Raw genomic sequence first — 18,782 nt, 5'->3', positions numbered from 1 at the left:
ACTACCCTCAGAGAAATGCTTTGCAAGTCAAGTTAAGATTGAATGTTTTGGTAGCACTGAAAATGGTAATGCTCAACAAAGCTTGTGGTCACAAATGCTACACTTTAGTGGGAGGTTCCATTATGTCTTGAAAAACAACTGAATGGAGGAAATATCATTTTGTTTTTGGATGATATGTTGATTTTTCCGTATCTGTTGATGCTTTAAAGTTAGTCAAGGATTTTGTACATCAATTTGAATGTCTGTGAACTCTTTATATCTCCACACACCCTAATTAAAGTTATCACCGTCTGCTCCACTGCCCTGTTTACCTCCAGTTACCAGCTCTGTGATGAAACATGAGTCCAGAGGGGTGACCAGTGTCAGGGAAAGACGATCAGCTTGGTAGCCTAGGATGACTCAAATACTTTCCACGGTCATGTTGGGGTTTACTCACCCTAATTTAGAGCGGCAAGCGCTAAGGCAGGACGCAGTCAAGGGAGTGAAAACTACAGGGAAACAAATATTCGTGTTGGGAGAGGCTGAATATGTTGAAGCTAATCTGACAGCTATCAAGGAAAATAGCTTAGTGGGATTAATTGAGCCTATATTGAGACACTAGTACTTATAGTTATGTCTGACAAACAGTCTGGACAAGCCTCCCAAAGGAAACCATCCACCAACAAGAACATCAAGAAGCTCCGCACCATTAGCATGGTGTGCAGCCTGACGAGCAGCTGGCAGCTATGGGTGAGTGAGAACGAGACGAAGCAGGCCAGTGAACCAAGCGGCTGGTCCCCGTCTTCGCTGGGTGGACCAACAGAGGCACCAAGAAAAACATGGGTCCCAAAGAACCCTCCCCAGACTCAGACTCAACCAACAGAAACACCTCAAAACCATGACATCATTTCAGTAGAGGCTCAGAAGACACTTATTCCTGAGAAAGTGACTAACGAGGCTCCAAAGACTAAGGAATTCAAGGACTCAACTGAGCCAACTGTTGCGCCTCACATCAAGGTAAAGCAAGTAGTGAAAACTGTGACCAGTGGGGTTCAGGAGAAAGGTGCAGGCATCGAGCTCCTCACTGAAAAGATCAAGACGGAGTCCCTACCCTCAGACGAGGAGATCGACAGGCTTCTGAAGAAGAAGAACTCGCCCACACGCCGCAGAAAATGCTCCAACATGGTTTCATCTCTGACCAAAAGCTGGAAGCAGGTGGAGAAAACTGGTGTTACAGAGGGCGGTGCACACCTTGGAGCAGATAAAGCGACAGGGGGCATAGAGGAAGCTCAAACATACAGGACATGCATTTCAAAAGAAGAGACAGAAGAAGACTCTGATGTGGCTGTTAAAATTAAAAGACCCTCAGTTCCAGTGTAAGTATGATGGATGAGCCCAATTATGTGTTAGGACAGGAAGTTGCTTTTATCCCATGTGATTTAAAATTGTGGAAAAACAAGACATGGAGTAAGGATGAAACATATCTTGAAAGTCTGATGTACAGCTAAAGACAGATTCCCAAATAGATTGATTTAATGGATGCAGACGAGAGTTGGAAAGAAAACACATTTGATGTTATCTTAAAAGTCCTTTTTATATTGGTATTTTTGCTGTTTACAACACTTCTAAATTGTCTTGTATGCAAGGTTTTGAAATCTGATGCAAAAAACATTGCAAGTTTAGCCCCTGTGGAGGATTTGCAGCCGCTCAGTTTCTAACCTCATTATACATGAAGTGATGTGAGTGTGTAGTGATGTTATGATAATGAGGTGTTGTGCTGATTGGCTGTCTGGATGTTGTCTGTGATGAGAGAGAACAGACCAGTGCAGATGGGTTTAAAGGCTAAAATACAACAAACAAAAAAATGGCGAGTGCACCAGAAGAATCCACACCAGTACACTATGAATATGATCCAGAATCTGACTCCGAACAGCATGTCTCTGAGTGGTACATACACATTTAAGTGCCTCTGGTGTGTGACTTTACGTGGCAGGCCCTCATTGTTGAAGCAGCCCAGAGGTGACAACAAACAAACTGGCACAAACTGTAGCCGGCACATTGTTGTTAAAAAGAAAAAAGAAACAAACACTGTTGTCTTTAGTCCTCTGGAGCTGGGACAGAATATGGACATTTACATTGTTTTTTGCAAACAACAACAGTTGGTGTGTCTGGCACTAACCTTTTGACATATTAACTCTGCAGCCAGCAGCTAAAACACAATAAAGTAGGAGGAGTAGAATCACTCAAGGTGTGGGAAAAGGAGTTTTAAATGCAAGCATATGCATCACTCCTGTCATCTCATCACCACAGGAGCCAATGAAAATCACCTTGTTGAAGCAATGTTTACCAAGTATGAGTTACAGAAACAATGCAGACTGAGTTTCCCTGAGTGAAGCACCCCCAGTTAAACACTAAAAGTTCTAAGTTGAATTCTTACATAGAGTTTGTGGGGGTTTAATGAAACCCGCCTGCCAGACATAAGGCTTTTACTGCTGAAATAGTCATGCCTCCTCCGTCGAATGCAAGACACCACTAGATGGCTACGCTGCCAGTGTACAGCCCGCTGTCTGAATGTAGAGAGACAAGGTCCAAAATATCTGGTGAATAACTTCAATAATGTGGACGAAATTAAATTAATTTTGACTAGGGCATTTTTAAATGTAGGAAATTAACACATCCTTCAAAAATGACAGTTTCTTAGGTTTATTTTGATGTACTTGTCGGAGGTTTGACTGACCCGAAGCCACAGTCTTAGTGAATGAAATCATATTATCCATGCCTTTCCAAATTAATATTCACATTTTGGCTTGATAGTGTCTATTTGACTGCAGTAGGTGCATTATGTCCTGACTAGGGTCCCAGTGTGTGAATAAGTCTTTCATGTAAGGCCTTTAAAATTCAACAGTGCTGCTCATGTCCATTGTCAAACAAAAATTACATTTAAAAATCCCTTTCACCCAAACCATAATATTTTCCTAAATCCAACCGAGTGTCTGAACAGCCTGAATCATTTTCAACTCCCCTTACGAGTTCAAAGGATAAGGCCCGAGTGCTGTGTCTTTCTAACGGTCTGTGATGTTATCATGGGTCTCTCCCAGGTTCAAAAAAGAAGCTGATGACGCCAACAAGATCAACGCCCTCTCCAAGAAATACAGCGCTGTGGGAAACCTCAAGAGCCGCTGGCAGAACTGGGCCTCAGAGCACACCGACAACCAGAAACTCAACCCCTTCAGTGAATACTTCGACTATGATTACTCTATGTCACTCCGCCTCCAGAAGGGCCAGGAGGGATACGGTCGCCCCAAAGAGGGAACCCAGACAGCCGAGAGAGCGAAGCGAGCTGAGCAGCACATTCACCGCGAGATAGACGACATGTGTTACGTTATCAGGATGATGGAAGATCCAGACAGGGATGGAAAGACCCGCGTCACGTTTGGACAGCTGTTTGACAGATACGTGCGCATCTCGGATAAGGTGGTAGGGATCCTGATGAGAGCGAGGAAACATGGGAAGGTGGCATTTGAAGGAGAGATGCTGTGGCAGGGCCAGGATGATGGAGTGATCATTACTCTGCTGGTTTGATGTGAACGTCTGGGTGAAAGGTGAACTCCAAATCCTCTTATAGATACTCGGATGGTACAATGGGACTTGAGATATAGCCTCAGTCATTACAAAGCCGGGCTAAGATGGGGATTTAAAATCACCTGGGTTTTTTTTAGAGGACGCCTTCAGAACAATATCAAAGGAAAGAGGACACCAAAAAAAATGGCGAATGAGCCCAGCTTGACTATTCAAAGTAGGTTTGTTTAGCAAACCCCCAAAATAAAGAGGGTTGAAATAATGATTTTCAGCTGGATTTATTGGGAATGTCAAAATCACCCTAGAGGATGGCGACAAAACACTCACAAACAGGATAAATCTTCCACGGTCCTCTTCCTGCAACAAGGCTCGTTACTGCAAATACTTTCCCTGCAAAGACTTTCCTATCAGGTTAAATACTGGGTTTAACACTAGCTTTCAGCTGTGTAACGTTGGCAGACACTCATCTATTTTCTGTTTTGTTTGTTTCAGGCATTTTTTTTTTGTCTTATTAGATAGGACAGCTAAACAGAGACAGGAAATGTGTGTAGTAGAGAGCGGGGGATGATATACAAAGGATCAAACCAAGAGTCAAACCAGCAACCACTAATAAATGAATCAGCACATGGACAGAGATGCTCACTGGCACCCCCATGTGGCCCTTTGAATACACATGAGGGCTAGGCAAAGACTTCAAGGGGTGCTAACATTTGAACTATTTCACAACATCCTGTATGTTGTCATCAATATTACTGTCAGTAGGAACTGCTCAGACTGCTGCCTCCGTGACCCAATCATGGATAAGCTGAAGAAAATGGATGGATGGATGGATGGATAGAGTAGAAACTACTTTTGTAATAAGGGAAAAAAACCTTCCTCATCACATCAGGAAATTGGACAAGTGTACACACACACACACCTGCCCCATTAACAACTTTTGTAGATGATTCAGTCGTACAAGTCACATCCATGTTCAAAAAGTACAGTACAGCAGAATGTATTACATATTGAGTTTAACAGATCATAGCTAGTCAATCTTTGGCTGCTCAAGCGGCCATTCAGACTCTCTTGCTGCTCCTCCTACACGTCTTTTTGCACTTTCTTTGTGGCTTATGTCAATGAGACACTTGGTGTTAATGTTTTTAAGAGCTGAAGCTTTGCGGTAAAGTGAAGCACAGCAATTCAGACAGGGATTGGGTTTCACTGCCTGAATACCTGCAGCTCAGCACTCATTATACTGTTCCCGGCACAATGCAGAGGAACAGAGCAGACCACAGCACTTTCAGCTCTCCTGGCCTGTTAGACGGAGCCTTTTATGATTAATGTAAAGAGTTAGAATGACTGTCTGGGGGAAAAAGAAAACTTTCCTTCTCACACCGGATATTCCCATGTTAGATTTTTTTCTTTTAATCACACAGCACAAAATCTAGCAGCTATTTTTAGCATTTGACAAATTAAAAGTGAAGGTCATTTTGATGGCATTGTGCTGTAACGCTTACTGAGTGAAACCAAAGTTGTTGGTTGTAGGCCGAGCAAAACAATGTTTTTCTTGCTTTATGACTTTTTTTCTCTGAATGAAAATATATTGAAGCGTGTACTGAATGATGATTGCAGAGCAGAGTGTATGAAGGTGTACATCCAGAATATGAACAAAGAGTTTTAAGTCATTTATCATCCTCATAATAAATCCATAACACTCTTCCCCTGTGACACAACATTTTAACACCAGTGCACTGTCTGGTACATAATAAATTAAAATGAGAGATGGGGAATGGAGCTCTATGATGTTGGATCTCTCTGCTTTATTGTTGCTGCTTTATTTTTCTGACAACTGCTTCAGACACATAGGAATTTCCATAACTGACTCAGTCTCAAGGTTCATACATTAAACAAAACACTGTCAGTTTCAGGTAAATATTTAAAGCCCCAGAAATTATATCAAGTTAAAAAAAATGAACAAGACTTTGCTCCGTAAGTATTGTCAAAATCGCTCCCTGCAGCTGCAGAAAGTGCTGAGGCCCTTCGGGCACAACAGAGATGGGCTTTCTCTTTGACAGTGGTTAAACTGGTGAAACTGGCGTGAACTACCCAGCTGTTCCCAGCTCTAATGTGGTGCTGTCACGCTGACACGTGTGTAAACATTTCCTGTACTTGGTTGGTCTTTCCTAGTTTGACTTGCTGAAAAACCTTTTATTCTCAAGACTTCCTGTGAACTCGGTAGAGTTCTTGACTAAGTTCACGCTACAAAACGTGAAACGTAACAAGTTTTAAATACTTTTTGATAAGTTCTTGGAAGAGTCCTTACATGAACATTCAGGTGTGAAGTAAGCAAGATAACAAAGCTGGTTTCCTTGAGTGAATAAGATTTTGTCTCATTTTCAGTTGAACCTGACGAATGAGCCAGGGTATGATGGTGTGAGCAGCAGCAGCACCACCAGGGAGTTGTGACTCGAGAAGATATGGTGCAGATGGATTGCTTTGTAAAATAAGTAAACAAATAATTAAAAATAAAATTAATGCAGAAAAACAAGAGTCCAGTTTGAGCTATAAATTACATTGACATCACTGAAATGCATGTTTCTGAATGTACAATGCAAGCTCAAGTACTTCTTTACATCACTGCTTAACAAAACAAACACAAACAACACTGGAGTCCAGGTTTCGGAGTCCTGATTCAGGACCTGTGACTAAACTTGTACTCAATCACTGACTGCACTCAGGCCTGGAGTATGGAAAGAATGACTCAGACTTATTAAGGTTAATTTTTTTTTTTAAGTGGCCCCAATAATGTATTAAGTTCCAACACGTGCACTCACCACACATGCTTGGCAACATTTCTGCAGGGTGACGAAAGAGGTGCAAGAATGGTGGGTTTTGCTAACAAAGATTTGAAAGCAGAGTAGATCAACATGTTTGATATGTAAGAGAACCATCAAGGAGATCACAGGGGTAGCCTCAAAAAAATGTATTGTTATATTTTTGGGCTTTTACACCTTAATTCAGAGAGGAGAGGACAGTGGATAGAGGAGGCAACCAGGAGAGCATAGGGGAATGATATGCAGGAAACAAGTGGCAACCTCCAGCCGTGAGAATTGAAGCCAATGCGGGAGTGTTAAAAACTGCAGTTCATCAAGTGTCAACTTGAGGCTGGCTTCGGAAGTACCGGAAACCACATACACACAAATGGCGGGAAATGGTCCACAGGCTGGAATTGGGCCCCGGCCGCCCGCTATATAGGCAACGCAATTCATCCACTAGGCTAAATCCATGCCCATAGCCTCAAACTTTATCAGATATCTGTCCAGGTTGCACACAGAGAGACGCGAAAGTTAGCTCACTTTGACTGTCGATTACATTACTGCTAGCAAACTAACAGTAATGTTAGGAGCTAAAGTGACCCAACCACTGGGACCGCAGGTACTTGACATTATTAGACACCTGGAAGGTTCACATCACTTCAGAAAAGTTGAGTGTGTCTCCCAATTAGGAGTGGTGCAGTGGCATTCATGCACGAGGCACGGTGCTGTAACTTCATTCAAATTTAAATTTCCAGCCACGTATACAGGATCAGTGAGAATCTGATCCAAGGGCCAAGCTAAGAACCAAGCAAGCTAAGAACCAGCTTGCTTTTCTATGGCAAGGGCTGGATCCATCTCTTGCTTCGAGGAAACACTTTTTCACAGAATTTTCAAGTACAATTAAATATATTATTCTGAATAAAGACAGTTTTTTCCCCCTGAAATACACATGGAACAATGGGATCATCTTATGTTCAGGTTCTACACTTTTACATGCCAACAAGACAGTGCCTGAAGTACCAGATTTTTTTTTACTTTTATGCAAACGCCACATGCACATTGCATTTAGGCAGCTGATCCACAGGGAAAACGATAGGACTCGAATGCTTGGGCTGCCAAGTTTGCTTATCAAGAGGAGCATGGAATACTTTTCCATTGATTTCAAAAGAATGAGAGGAAAACATTTAAAATCTAACTCCCGTACTGACGGGAAGAGGAGGATTAACAGTCAGCCAGAGCGTAATGTGTACGAGCGAATCCACAGCGTGCAAGCACAGCACCAATTAATGCTACCTGTCTGGAAAGACTGGTGGTCTGTTTTGAGGGAGGTGATTATCAAATACATTTTGATTCCAGTATTGAATGTGCCGAAAGTTATTAAGCAAGAATTGAATTAGTGAATTATCTTGTGCGCATGAGCTGAAACGCTTGAATCAAACATGTAAATGAAGATGGTACATTCTTTTTTCTGTTCTTTTTAAACACAACAAAGTTCAGAGTTGTGTAATTTTGGCCACAATAACCCTGCCCCCAGCCCCTGACGTAAGCGGTTCTTTCTTCTAGCTCGACGAGGACCTGGTGCCACTCTGGAACTGTTTTCTCTGGCTGAGGGCCAGGTCTTTGGTGGTGGAAACAAAAAGAACTGGTTCCAGATAAAGCACTGGCTCCAAACCAACCCTGGTTCTGACCTTGTAGAAAAAGGGTAAATAAGGACACAGCAGGGACTTAGAACCCAGATGATGGGCACTGGACTCAGACTTAAGTCAGATTCTTCTTTGAAGACTCGACTAGACTTGGACTGAAACTCTGAGGACTCAAGACTCGACTATAACACTAGTCCTAACAAAAAGCTCTGCTGTGGATTTACAACATAGTACAGCTTGCTGTGAAGTTTTCAGGTATCTTGATCCTCTGCATCTGGTTAACTTGACCATGCTTTATGCGCCATCATCACATCACATCTTGAGAACATAATGTGAGACGTCCTTATAGTCGATGCCCATGTGTTGTCTCCTACAGCATCAGGTTAGAATCACATGCAGCATAATTGGGTAGAACCCATCCAGGGACCTCTGCTGACCCCCTTTAGTGTCCAGCATGCACGTCCATCCAGGAAAATGGTCCCTGTGTATGACAGGGTGGTTGGACAGGCCAAACTGTCTAAAGCCTTCCATGCGAGAGCCCTCCTTATTTTAATATGACATTAATATTGACCTTAGAGGTGGATGGTTCAGGAGGATAAACTGGATCAAAGGTGATGACCTCCTTTTTGTTTAGCATTTGGCCATTTGGCCTAGATTAGCTGAATAGCACAAAGTTCATTTCACAGAAACAAACTCCTGAGCAAGAAACTACCACAGTAATGAATGTCTATGTTGTCTGGTCACACTCACAGAGATACAAACCTTCCAATCAGATTGAACAAGTAGCTTATGCTACATTCACATACACCATTCACATAAGAACAGTTTAGACCTATATGCTTTTGATCACAGATAAAACAGATTACACAGGTGAAACTCAGTTTTTATTCCCATTTTAATTGTGCAAGTCATGTCAGGTTGTAAGCTTCATTAGGGCCTAAAGTTTAAAACTGATATAATTCAATTTGTAATCATATTTTATTCAAGATGCGTTCCATAAAAAGAGCTTATATTTTATTTTTATAAGATCATTCTTTACTGACATTGTCATCTCAGCCTGATTGACAGATCCTGACACACCTTTTCATAAATCAAACTGTGACGTGCCAGGAAAACACCTTGTTTACCGATTGCTGACACTGTTTCTCGGATCTCGAATCTCAAATGACAGGTATTGTTTGTGAGTGACCGCCTATGTCCATTACTATAAAGCTGTGATGCTGCATGCAGAGGAACAGATTTGCGCTGCTCACAGAGGGAACTTCAGCCTGGACAACATCACTGAACACTTTGAACCTTGATCTGTGAGTACTAATGCTTGAGCTTGAATAGTTAGAATTTAGAGATAACTACAAGATGTTGTCATACAATAACCTGTGATAATTGGTGTTGTTGTTGTTATTATTATACTTAAAGTGCTTTAAGAATATAAAAAAAGGATTTTTATTTGAGTTTTGAGTATTGAGATATTAAACACACTGACCAAATAATTTTGAAAAAGTATTACATTTTTACAATGATATTTTTATTTCTAACAGTCAAAGCAAATAATTTGTGTTCAGGTTTTTTTATATTTTATGAAAAGAAAGACTGAAAAGTTAATTGAATTAAAAAATAAAAGAAATTAACTACAACTGTAAAGCGTGTGGACAACAACAACAAAAGCATTGGCAATACAAATGATAGTATTTATAATAATAGTAATAATAATGGGGCCTATTTAACAACTGTTTTATCGTTTAAAGGTATTTCTCAGTCACATCCAAGTAACAAGAAAGCACCAGGTAAGAATTGATCCACCTTTCTGCAGGTATAACTCACCGAATAACTGCTGGGTAAATAATAAATCCATCAATGTGCCTCTTTATCTTCTGTTCCACAGAATGCAGTACATTGTCTTGGCCGCTCTGCTCTCCGCCTGTGTGCTGGCTGATGGTAAGTCATGTTTGAGTGTAATGCTGAAGAAGCTGAAAGATATTTTTTGAAGTCCAATGTAAAATTTACAAAAAAGAAAAAACACAAATGTTTGGAGAAAGAGTGAAAGGTACAAGTTCCTCTGTACCATTACACAGCTGTATGTATACTGCACCAATTACATACTGTAGATAACTATTAACTGTAATTAAATGTCAATTTTATTGATGACATTCTGTATCAGAATTAAAAGGTTAGGTCATTTTTCGTGTCTAAATGATAACGACATGTGTTTTCATCTTTTGTGTTCACAGTCCAGCCTCAGTACTACTCCTTCTCCGATGAAGTGGGTTCAGGAAATGGCTTCCCGTACAGTCTGAAAGGACAAGGCAAAATCACAGCTGTCAGAGTGTGGGATGTCTACGGCAACTACATCGCTGCGTAAGTCTCAAACAGATCTTAACTGTACTTACTTTTTCAATCACCATGTTTTTAAGTATTTTTTTTTATTTTGAGGGGGGGTAGCTTGCTCAGGAAGGGAGCTCAGTACAGAACAGTATCCCCTTATATATTGAGTGCACCATTTTTAAACTTCCCTCTGTTATGTCAAGGCTCTGATAACACTTGGTTATGGCCCTGTCACACCTTGACGATTTAGCTAGCGTTTTCCCTACATATCATAATGCCTCTAAAACGCTGACATTCACTGATGTTTTTTTCAATTTTGAGCATATACATAGCATATTCATAACTTATGCTCAACTATAGTCCATTTGTGCAAAGTGTGCAGCAGCGTACTAACACCAACAAGGTGTTTATGACAATGTATACGTTTTGAAGTTAGATGCACTTGCATTGGTGATTAAAAAACGTGTTATTACAAACTCTGCAGTCTCTCTTTGTAAGAACATGATGAGCTGTGGAGAGTGTCAGAGGAGTGAAACCAGCAGGAACAGCCTCTGGACTTTACAAGAAGTTACACTTATTCACTACACTTTCAAAAATTTAACATTTTGAACTTCATTTAATTCAACAAAAGCAGCTTTAATCGTTGAACATCACCAGACTCTGACATGCTCTGACATTCTGTTTCAGAGGCTCCGCTATTTGACACTGAGTGAGGGCTCCAAGGCTTCTCACACTCATACACGCAGACACACAGCTCTACATGTGTGTGATCATGTGTCAACGATCGCATAACTTACCTACAACTTATGGCAGGTGTATGTTGGACGTATGATCCATACACTGCACAACATTTTCGACTTACTCGCCGTACTACGATGTAAACCAGCGTGCTTTAGCGTGCTCTTAACTTATACAAAACTTACCTATAACTTATGCGACGTACACCAGCGTACTTGTTTTGTAAGCCGGCATACGCTGGCTAAATCGTTAAGGTGTGACATTGGGCCATTAAGGTTAGGGAGAAGTTATGGTCTCCGTTAAATACAAAAATCTATTAAAATACTTGAGTATAAACATTAACAGGGTGAACTAAAAACTAAACAAACACTGTTCCCATGCTCAAAGAGTTCAAGAATTCCCTCAGTGCAACAGTTTATCAGTACGCTCTAACAAGTCTGTTATCTTTTTTAAAACAGTGACATAACTTGTTCCCTGTGCTCTGCTTCTTCAGTTTCCAATTCTGCTACGGCTACATCTGGTCTCCAGTTGTTGGTCGCCAATATGGGTTGCCCCAGGAGATGAAGCTGCATGACGATGAATCCATCATCCAGATCTCTGGGAAGTATTCCCACTTCGTGCAGTCAGTGGTGTTCACCACCACCAAGGGCCGCACGCTGCACGCAGGCCAGCCCTCAGGGAAATCCTTCAACATGTATGCCCCCGTCAACAGCATGTCCCAGCTAGTTGCATTCAGCGGACGCTACCAAGGATACATCACCTCTTTCCAAGCTCACTGGGGCATTCCGCCTTCCAACAGCACCGCCTTGTATTGAGAAGGGTAACAGAGGAGTGAGAGCATGTTTGCCTCATCAATTGCTGTCAGCACATTGATGTCACAAAACGTCATGTTCAGATTGTACATGTTGAAAATATCCTTTCTCAGTAAAATAATTGTTCTTTGATCAAAAAAGTATTTTTAAGTTGAGAGAACTTAAATGTTGTTTACTAGAACCCTTTAAAACTTGTGAGGTGTGACTTTAAGCTGCATACTTGGGCAACAATGTGAAGTAACAGAGGGCATTATTTAGTAACTTGTACTGTTTGAAGGATTAGCTCATCCTGAGCTTGTTTTTGTCCTCTTGATTTTTATGTAGGAGCTTTTAGCATAGCAAAAGAAATGCTGTCACATACAAATGATCAAGATATTGATCATATTGATTGTTTTTGATACGTCACTTTAATCCTGATTTCATTTTCTCCTTCCCTTAAGTTGATCTTTTTTCTAATCATTGTTTTGCACTTGTTAGAAATGTCTATGGGAACAGATGTTGAATAAAAATGTTGTTGTTAACTGAAACTACTCGATTTGTCTGTGTTTTTTTTTAACTTTTTATGAATATTTCAGTGGAGGAACATTCATGCTGCTGGCATCAGACCAGGTCACTGAAAGTAGAAAGGTGACATTTGTGAGATAGATAGACATTTGATTGATACTACTTTCATACCCACTAATAGGAATGTCAATTTTAAGTAATATCTGTGATCGATCTTTGGAAATGTTAACTAAAAATCATTAAATAAAATGTAGACGTTTTCCATACCAAAAACAATGCCAAATGCATTTTTTTCCCCAAATTAAATTTTCCTTAGTGACACAATGTATTTAACTGACAGTATTGAATAGCTACGGATCATATTGAGGTGTACAGAATGTTAAAGACGCTAAATATCAACGTGTGGAGCAGGTCTATAAAAATGATCTCTGCAGACATACAGTCATATAAAGTGATGGCAGCAGAAAGCACTGTGGCTCTTCAGATACAACATAGCTGAGCTTTCTCACCAACAGTGGTTAAACTGGTGAAACGGGCATGAAATACCCAGCTGTTCCTGACTTTAGTGTGATGCTGTCACGCTGACACGTACATTAGCATTTACTGTACTTGGTTGATCTTTCCTAGTTTGACTTACCGAACAACCTTTAATAAGACTTCCTGTAAACTCTGTAGAGTTCCTGACTAAGTTCATACTACAAATACTTTCCCTTTGCCTATTTTCTGCATGCAGGTCGTCTAGAGTAGGGGTTCCCAAACTTTTCAGCCTGCGACCGTCAAACCCCCCCCCCACATTTGCTCAAAGTGATTTAATGTGGCTTCATTCAGCTGAAAATCAGCCTACCTATATGAGCTTGTGGCTGTGTTTCCTCTGCTTTTATGAATTAACCTACTGCTACTGATGCTTTTGATAATTAACTGTTCACTAACCCTAAACTTACGAGTCATCTGGCAACAAAGAAAAGCAGAAAACTCATTACTTTTTCTATTTTCAAGGTTTTATTTCAAATGTAGCTACTATTTCTGTAGATATTTTTTACTACAATGGGTAAAATGTACTATTTTTAGATAATTTTAAAAAAGCATTTTTGGGAAGACCTCTCATGACCCACCATTCATGACTTGCAATCCACCAGGGGGTCCCGACCCACAATTTGGGAACCCCTGGTCTAGAGTACCTCTCAGGATTAGTGAGTTTTTCTATTGGAAAAATAAAACACTTAGAATTAAACTGGCCACATTGCAAAAACAAAAGTTACGTGGAAGACTCGATGCACCCAATTTTCATCACTACTCTCTTGCCAATCAGTTATAATCCATTTTAACAATGGACCCGCCATTGTCAAGCAGATCACACATGGTTAGATGTAAACCAAACCATTTGCAAAGAAATTCAAACTTCAGACTTACCGTTTCTCAGCCAGACCATAAAGCAGCACCCTTGTTTCAAAAACCAAACAATATCAACAACTCTGGCAGGCTGGTGGAAATTTCACAAAATCACCAACTTCACTTATGTATCTTTGAGATATCTCAACCATAAATCTAAACAAAGCAAAAGGATGTTCACTCCTTGTAGCTCTAACCATCACCAAAAAAACTATCTTTAATTTATTATTATTTAATGTTGCAATTAAACATACAAAGAGACTCACTCACAAACACACACACACAGAGAGAGAGAGAGAGAGAGAGAGAGAGAGAGAGAGAGAGAGCTTTTTAACTTCCTCAATGCTTAATATTACATTACATTGTTTGTTCCTGCTAGTCACTGTTTTGTCTCCGAAATGTTCACTTGTTGTCTTGTCTTCCACTTTGCTTTGTATATTGTGTACGGTATTGTCATGTCTCTCACCTGTCTCGTATGGTTATGCAACACTTCAATGAAAAAAAGAAAAGAAAAAAGGATCATTGAGTTTCATTTGGTTCTGAGACGTAACAAGTTTTAAATACTTTCTGATAAGTTCCTGGAAGAGTCCTTACATGAAACTTCAGGTGTGAAGTCAGCAAGATAACAAAGCTGGTTTCCTTGAGTGAATAAGATTTTGTCTCATTTTCAGTGTGACCTGACGAATGAGCCGCGGTATGGTGGTGTGAGTAGCTGCAACAGAGAGTTGTGATTGGGGGAGATACGGTGGAGGTGGATTGCTTTGTAAAAAAAAAAAAAAGTAAACTAAGAATAAAAATTAACATTAATACAGAAAAACAAGAGTCCAGCTCGAGCTATAATTAAAAATAATAATAAAACATTTAATTTATGGGCGCCTTTCAGGACACCCAAGGTCACCGTACAAATGTAACAATAATAAAAACACACTTAATATGAAGAAAAGCACTCGATAAAACAAACAATATACAATACGAAAAGAACAATGACTGGAAGGGTGAAATGCAATTTTAAAAAAGGTACATGAGAGGTGTTTACAGAGAGTAGGGTTTTGAGGCGGGATTTGAAATTTGGAAGAGAGTCTGATTTTCCACTGATTTGTTTAGCTGCCATTTCATGCATATCAAATTGCATCAAAGATGTGGTCATGTTGACGCAAAGCCCTCTCAAGGAGGAAAATGTCAAGCATTCACATAAGAACTAGTTTTGACCTATCTGCTTTCGATCACAGATAAAAGAAAAGATTAGACAGGTGAGACTGTTTTTGTTCCCATTTTAATTGTGCAAGCCATGTCAGGTTGTAAGCCTCATTAGGGCTTAAAGTTTAAAACCGACCAGATTAAATTTGTAATCGTATGTTGTTCAATATGTTTCCTGTAAAAAAAGCTTATATTTCATTCTAAAGAAGTTATTTGAAGAACATAGTTTACTGACTGCTGACATTATTTCCTGGATTTCAAATCTCAACTGACAGGTATTGTTCGTGTGTGACCGCCCAGGAATGATCCATACTATAAAAGCAGTAATGCTGCATGCAGAGGAACAGATTTGCGTTGTTCATGGGGGAACTTAAGCCTGGAGAACATCACTGCACACTTTGAACCCTGATCTGTGAGTACTAATGCTTACACTTGAACTTGAATAGTTAGAATTTAAAGATAATTCAATTGTTTTGCATATAATAACCTGTGGTAATTGATGTTGATGATATAATTAAACTTAAAGTGCTTTAAGAATATAAAAAAAGGTTTGATGGATGATATAAAAAAGGATTTTTATTTGAGTTTTTAGTATTCAGACAGTACTGAACATACACACCAAACCATTTTGATTTTTGATTTTTTTCAATGATATTTTTGATTTCTAACAGTCAAAGCAAATCATTTGTGCTCATGTTTTTTTAGGAAAATAAAGAGTATGAAAAAATAATTTAATTCAGAAAAAAGAAATGAACTACAACTGGACAACCACAACAAAAGCATTGGCAATACAAATGATTGTAGCTATAATAATAGTAATAATAATGGGGCCTCATTAACAACTGTTTTATCGTTTAAAGGTGTTTCTCAGTCACATCCAAGTAACAAGAAAGCACCAGGTAAGAATTGATCCACCTTTCTGCAGGTATAACTCACCGAATAACTGCTGGGTAAATAATAAATCCATCAATGTGCCTCTTTATATTCTGTTCCACAGAATGCAGTACATTGTCTTTGCCGCTCTGCTCTCCGCCTGTGTGCTGGCTGATGGTAAGTCATGTTTGAGTGTAATGCTGAATAAGCTGAAGGATGTTTTTTGAAGTCCAATGTGAAATTTACAACAAAAAAAAACACACAAATGTTGGAGAAAGAGTGAAAGGCACAACTTCTTCTGTACCATTACACAGCTGTATGTATACTGCACCAATTACATACTGTAGATAACTATTCACTGTAATTAAATGTCAATTTCATTGATGACATCCTATATCAGAATTAAAAGGTTAGGTCATTTTTCGTGTCTAAATGATAATGACATGTGTTTTCATCTTTTGTGTTCACAGTTCAGCCTCAGTACTACTCCTTCTCCAATGAAGTGGGTACAGGAAGTGGCAGCCCGTACAGTCTGAAAGGACAAGGCAAAATCACAGCTGTCAGAGTGTGGGACAGCAACTACCTCTATGCGTAAGTCTCAAACAGATCTTACCTGTACTTACTTTTTCAATCACCATGTTTTGAAGTATTTTTTTTTTTTGAAGGAGGGGGGGTTAGCTTGCTCAGGAAGGGAGCTTCTTAAACTCTGCTCATTTCACGTCTGACGTGTCATTCACACAATCCCCTTACAAATGTACCCTCCCCATAAGTTGAATATTACACATTTTAGCAAGTTAAAAATGTTGAAACGAGATGAACAGTATCCCCTCATATACTGAGTGCACCTTTTTTAAACTTCCTACTGTTATGTCAAGGTCCTGATAACACTTGGTTAAGGTTAGGGACAAGTTATGATCTGCATTAAATAAAAAAAACAATTAAAATACTTAAGATACAATATTTTTGTGTTATATGTTACAAACAGACATTTTGATCATTTTACATATATTTAATCCTGACAAAACAGCAAAAGTCACAAAGGGACTATTTTCAGCTTTGGATCGATGCATTTTTCACCCAGTTTCTCGGCCCATCTGGACTCGGCAGATGGATGTCCACCACTGGGCGTGGTTAGATTGAATATCTATAGATCAAAACAGTAACAGGGTGAACTAAAAACTAAACAAACACTGTCCCCATGCTTAAAGAGTTCAAGAATTCCCTCAGTGCAACAGTTTATCAGTACGCTCTAACAAGTCTGTTATCTTTTTTAAAACAGTGACATAACTTGTTCCCTGTGCTCTGCTTCTTCAGTTTCCAATTCCGCTATGGCTACATCTGGTCTCCAATTGTTGGTAACAAAGCTGGGTTCGTTCAGGAGATGGAGCTGCATGACGATGAAGCCATCATCCAGATCTCTGGGAAGTATTCCCACTACCTGCAGTCAGTGGTGTTCACCACCACCAAGGGCCGCACGCTGCAGGCAGGCCAGCCCTCAGGGAACTCCTTTAACATGTATGCCCCCGTCAACAGCATGTCCCAGCTAGTTGCACTCACCGGACGCTACCACGGAGGCCTCACCTCTCTCCAAGCTCACTGGGGCCTCCTGCCTTCCAACAGCACCGCCTTGATGTGAGGAGAGAGGGGTAACAGACGAGTAAGAGAATGTTTGCCTCATAAATTGCTGTCAGCACGTTGATGTCACAAAACGTCATGTTCAGATTGTACATGTTGAAAATATCCTTTCTCAGCAAAACGATTGTTCTTTGATCAAAAAAGTATTGTTAAGTTGAGAGAACTTAAATGTTTTTTTACTAGAACCCTTTAAAACTTGTGAGGTGAAACTTTAAGCTGCATACTTGGGCAACAATGTGAAGTAACAGAGGGCATTATTTAGTAACTTGTACTGTTTGAAGGATTCGCTCATCCTGAGCTTGTTTTTGTCCTCTTGATTTTTATGTAGGAGCTTTTAGCATAGCAAAAGAAATGCTGTCACATACAAATGATCAAGATATTGATCATATTGATTGTTTTTGATACGTCACTTTAATCCTGATTTCATTTTCTCCTTCCCTTAAGTTGATCTTTTTTCTAATCATTGTTTTGCACTTGTTAGAAATGTCTATGGGAACAAATGTTGAATATAAATGTTGTTGTTAACTGAAACTGCTCGATGTGTCTGTGTTTTTTAACTTTTTATGAATATTTCAGTGGAGGAACATTCATGCTGCTGGCATCAGACCAGGTCACTGAAAGTAGAAAGGTGACATTTGTGAGATAGATAGACATTTGATTGATACTACTTTCATACCCACTAATAGGAAGGTCAATTTTAAGTAATATCTGTGATCGATCTTTGGAAATGTTAACTAAAAATCATTAAATAAAATGTAGACGTTTTCCATGCCAAAAAAAATGCCAAATGCATTTTTTCCCCCAAATAAAATTTCCCTTAGTGACACAATGTATTTAACTGACAGTATTGAATAGCTACGGATCATATGAACGATGATGAATATCAAACGTGTGGAACAGGTGTATAAATATGATCTCTGCAGACATACAGTCATATAAAGTGATGCCAGCAGAAAGCGCTGTGGCTCTTCAGACACGTCAGAGCTGAGCTTTCTCACCAATAGTGGTTAAACTGGTGAAACGGGCGTAGTTCCCAGCTGTTCCTGACTCTAATGTGGTGCTGTCACGCTGACACGTGTATTTACATTTACTGTAACACTGAGCTGTAACACTGAACAATTATTGATTAATCATTAAAAAAAACAGACATACAGTCATATAAAGTGATGGCAGCAGAAAGCGCTGTAGCTCTTCAGAAACCACAGAGCTGAGCTTTCTCACCAACAGTGTTTAAACTAGGGAAACTGGCATGAACTACCCAGCTGTTCTCGACATAGTGTGATGCTGTCACGCTGACACGTGCGTTAGCATTT

The 18,782-nt window shown here is 39.8% G+C and overlaps 3 protein-coding genes across 5 annotated transcripts; all 3 read left to right on the top strand.

Moving 5' to 3' along the window:
- Positions 1 to 612: 612 nt before the first annotated feature.
- Positions 613 to 3,561, top strand: abrab (actin binding Rho activating protein b). Its single transcript, XM_034705493.1, has 2 exons — positions 613 to 1,355; positions 3,078 to 3,561. The coding sequence occupies exons 1-2, from the start codon at positions 613 to 615 to the stop codon at positions 3,559 to 3,561; spliced, it is 1,227 nt and encodes a 408-aa protein (XP_034561384.1).
- A 4,154-nt stretch (positions 3,562 to 7,715) lies between these two features.
- On the top strand, positions 7,716 to 12,401 carry LOC117827647 (zymogen granule membrane protein 16-like). 2 transcript variants are annotated; one of them, XM_034704276.1, is made up of 7 exons: positions 7,719 to 7,810; positions 7,920 to 8,610; positions 9,171 to 9,303; positions 9,745 to 9,783; positions 9,882 to 9,934; positions 10,228 to 10,354; positions 11,553 to 12,401. In XM_034704276.1, exons 5-7 carry the CDS (start codon positions 9,883 to 9,885, stop codon positions 11,872 to 11,874), a joined length of 501 nt encoding a protein of 166 aa, XP_034560167.1. In that variant the 5' UTR covers positions 7,719 to 7,810; positions 7,920 to 8,610; positions 9,171 to 9,303; positions 9,745 to 9,783; position 9,882; the 3' UTR covers positions 11,875 to 12,401. The 2 variants fall into 2 exon arrangements, with proteins under 2 accessions (XP_034560166.1, XP_034560167.1); XM_034704275.1 differs by having other exon boundaries at positions 7,716 to 8,058.
- Positions 12,402 to 14,441: 2,040 nt separating this feature from the next.
- On the top strand, positions 14,442 to 18,000 carry LOC117827648 (zymogen granule membrane protein 16-like). Of its 2 annotated transcripts, none has more exons than XM_034704278.1 (6): positions 14,442 to 14,468; positions 15,237 to 15,373; positions 15,822 to 15,860; positions 15,959 to 16,011; positions 16,305 to 16,425; positions 17,149 to 18,000. In XM_034704278.1, exons 4-6 carry the CDS (start codon positions 15,960 to 15,962, stop codon positions 17,468 to 17,470), a joined length of 495 nt encoding a protein of 164 aa, XP_034560169.1. In that variant the 5' UTR covers positions 14,442 to 14,468; positions 15,237 to 15,373; positions 15,822 to 15,860; position 15,959; the 3' UTR covers positions 17,471 to 18,000. The 2 variants fall into 2 exon arrangements, with proteins under 2 accessions (XP_034560169.1, XP_034560168.1); XM_034704277.1 differs by lacking the exon at positions 14,442 to 14,468 and adding an exon at positions 14,891 to 15,014.
- Positions 18,001 to 18,782: the final 782 nt, after the last annotated feature.

This window comes from Notolabrus celidotus, chromosome 16 (assembly GCF_009762535.1).
Source record: "Notolabrus celidotus isolate fNotCel1 chromosome 16, fNotCel1.pri, whole genome shotgun sequence".
NCBI lineage: Eukaryota > Metazoa > Chordata > Actinopteri > Labriformes > Labridae > Notolabrus > Notolabrus celidotus.
Note: the sequence above shows the minus strand (reverse complement) of the source record. Positions and strands in the feature narration are given on the sequence as shown.